Source organism: Haliotis rufescens, unplaced genomic scaffold, assembly GCF_023055435.1.
Source record: "Haliotis rufescens isolate VD_foot unplaced genomic scaffold, xgHalRufe1.0.p SCAF_3, whole genome shotgun sequence".
NCBI classification, from domain to species: Eukaryota; Metazoa; Mollusca; class Gastropoda; order Lepetellida; family Haliotidae; genus Haliotis; species Haliotis rufescens.
In genome coordinates, this window is record NW_025964001.1 from 20,096,646 (window position 1) to 20,099,827 (window position 3,182).

Genomic DNA, 3,182 nt, shown 5'->3' on the forward strand with positions numbered 1-3,182 from the left:
TAGCTTAGGTTTGTCTAAGAGTCAACTGTGTGGTCAGGCTTATTGTGTGTTGTCATATCTGGATGTGGATTGTTGCCAGTGGTTTCATGAATTGGTTCGTCAGACTCGGGTCCAATTATGTACAGGGCATCGTTGTATGACTTATGTGTGAGTAGGCGGAAGTTAAGAGGGTTTTATACCACTTTTAGCAATATTCCAGCCATATCAGGTTTGGGGAATGTTTTCACACATTGTATCCATATGGGGAATCGAACCCGGGTCTTCCGCGTGACGAGCCATCGCTTTAACAATTAGGCTTCCCCATTGACTCCCAATGGTTTAAACAAATACAACCAACAAAATAAAGTTTTGTAAATGTATTATATTGACGAAAAAAGGTTTTATGTATACAGCTAATAAATAAATAATGGAGTTAATTTCAGCAATATGTTTTAAATGGACATATGCCTAAAACACATTCTAAAAAGCGGTCTAAGGTTTGTTTGGTTTACACATGTTGACAACAAGCACGGTGTTCACATGGTGCGTATGGTGTTCGCAATTCTATGAAGAACCTGAAACACACAAGCAAGCATTTAAGTTCAAGTCTATGCTGTTTAGTTAAAGCCCGAAGAATTTACAGATGTACATAAAACACATTAATGTCAATAGATTAAGCTAAGTATACACACGGACCTAAATTAGTTTATATAACACGTCCGTGGTATACATAACGTAAAATTTAGTTTTTGTTTATGTGAGACCAAAAGAACCTTTTTCTTAAGAACCCTCATAGTGTTAAGTTGGTTATCAATGAGGACAGGGAACTATCCCAGGTTTTGGCGAAAAAACCCAATTACCTCGGAAAATCGATTCCAGAAAGATTCAGTTTTCTGACATTTCACTCCAGGGGTCATCTGTTTATCATCTTGGTCATCCGAGTGGTCATTGATGTCCTCGGTGTCCGGTGCTGGGCGACCAAACAGGCAGTACAGAAGATCGACAGGCTGCTGACCAAAGCCGTGGGCGTATGTGGGGTCGCTGGTGCAGCAACGAGCATGGACTAAAATGAAATAATCAGTACATTTTATCAACATCTTCCAATTCATGGACAGTAACGCTATTTCAATATTATTGAGAAAGGAAAGGGTCACAAGGACCGCTGTTTGAACTGAAAGGAAACTACAGAATCTGACATACCATTTAACTTGAAGTCAGAATCGTCTATGCAATATCGTGAGATCGGCCATGGAGACACGCTGTCAAATAGATCGACATTTCTGTCCTTGTGGTTACAGAAAGTTTCCGAGCTAACCTGCACACTAGTTGCCATCATATTCGCCTCATGGACTTTATCCATCCACTCCTTCACCTTCTCATTGCCGCTAATTCGCTCCACCTCGACAACAACTCTCTCCTTTCTTGTATCTCTATGTCGTCTGCTTAGATTTTTCTTCACGGACTTTGACCTTCCACTGTAGTCTGCCTCTTTCCCCGCAGCCAGTTTTAATCCATCTCCTAGCTGCCACCTCTTTCCTGCATCTCTGATCACATTATCATTCTTAGGTGCTCTCTGTCCATTTTTTCTTGCTTCATTTAAAGATACCCGTGTTTTCTCTGGAACAGCTGCCATCATGATCTTCCTTCTATCGTCCTTCACCATTTTCTCCTTCCTCTTCATGCTCTCCTCATACCTCGTCATTCTGTCCATCTCTTTCCTACTTCCTCTTGTCTTTCGTTCTCTCCCTTTCTTCATAATTCTCTCTGACTCTCCTTCACCGCCACCCACTTTCCTCGACTTTCCAAGTTGACAGTCTTTCATCCATTTCGGTAATGGTTCAAAGTCGTCAAGGGGTATGTAAAATATACGTGGCATCCTATAACGAAGACATTGTTTGCATGTTAAATTGGCTATTCCTTGTTTGTAGCATGACATCTTAGAAATGTATATTCATTGATATTCACTGGTTTCGCCTGCATTAATATGATAGAGTAGCTAATTTCAAATTTGCATGTTAAGATATTCTCTTTATGTCAAGCGTCATTAAGTTGTTCTTTTACGCTGTTTTCCGAATAGCCACAGCCATAATGATACCACGATAGGGGACACCAAGAAATTCTTTTGAGGGGTGACGCGCCAACGATTTAACTTGTTTTATAAAACTTGTTATATCTGTCATATATATATTATGAGTTGTGCCATACATGAATTACCAAAGTAAACCACAAGCAACAACTTGTTTATACTTGAAACGTGAGTGTGTTCTATGATTTTAACACCCGCCTAAACAAATATAAAAAGTAATAAGAATAAAAATGGTGTTCAATGGTGTTGTGATTTCTTTCATCAACATAGCAATTAGTATATTTTTTGTTTGTGGTACGTATTTTTCAGCGACTTGATTCCATTATCTTTAAATTGAAGGCAGAAAAAAGCAGGACTACCAGCCATCACCGCGGGCGATTAATACTCTCATGTATTGACATTAGTAAATTACGATTTACAATAGAAGTAACAACAAGTAAACTACTTACTTTACTGGCGAGGATGATACAGTTTGGACTTTAAATAACACAAATACCCAATGGATCTTGTCCCCTGATATACACGATGTGTGCATCAACAGAACAATGAGAGACTCTCACCTAGCAACCGCATCCCATAATACTTACTGGGTGTGTTCCTGTGACGTCATATGGACTGTGACGACAGACAATTATGACGTCAACAGTAGAAATGGTAGTAGTAGACTGGTTCCCGTTCGTTCCTGCGATAGGCAATATGATATGAAAAACTGATCGGTAAGGTAGATTTTGTAGGCTTATAACTAACTGTAGATATATATTTTTAAAATTAAAGACAGGAATGACTGATTGATTTTCATTCTTTCAGTGTGTGTTTAAACTATGCGACCCCAGGCACACATTCGTGTTCGGCCTTCAACATAGCCATTGTTATGAAGAAAACATAGCGCGTTTGTTCCATGGGTCACCAGTTACTGGTACTTTGTAATGGATCATAGCCCTTAAGTCAGCAAAAGAGTCACATGTTTTTACCAAAGTCTTTTGCAACAACTCATGATATGTGAGTTATCGTGATGTCATGGACTGTTTGTCTGTGACTATCCTCGCCTCAGAAACTCGTGGACTTCTCTCTCTGCAGACCTAGACTGACATTTAGTCCCTGAAATAAAGTTTCAAAT

The 3,182-nt window shown here is 39.3% G+C and overlaps 1 protein-coding gene across 1 annotated transcript; it reads right to left on the reverse strand.

Moving 5' to 3' along the window:
* Positions 1-352: 352 nt before the first annotated feature.
* LOC124137092 lies at positions 353-2,619 on the reverse strand. The gene is made up of 4 exons (XM_046503246.2): positions 2,515-2,619; positions 1,180-1,856; positions 840-1,042; positions 353-554 (listed from the first exon to the last, which is right to left on the reverse strand). The coding sequence occupies exons 1-4, from the start codon at positions 2,598-2,600 to the stop codon at positions 516-518; spliced, it is 1,005 nt and encodes a 334-aa protein (XP_046359202.2). The 5' UTR covers positions 2,601-2,619; the 3' UTR covers positions 353-515.
* Between the last annotated feature and the right edge of the window lie 563 nt (positions 2,620-3,182).

Excerpts from the sequence above, each read along its gene's own strand:
- LOC124137092 (XM_046503246.2), bottom strand. The coding sequence starts at position 2,600 with ATGCACACATCGTGTATATCAGGGGACAAGATCCATTGGGTATTTGTG. Across the intron at positions 1,857-2,514 it reads GTATCATCCTCGCCAGTAAA|GATGCCACGTATATTTTACA; the intron begins GTAAGTAGTTTA and ends TCTTCGTTATAG. Across the intron at positions 1,043-1,179 it reads TTCTGACTTCAAGTTAAATG|TCCATGCTCGTTGCTGCACC; the intron begins GTATGTCAGATT and ends ATTTCATTTTAG.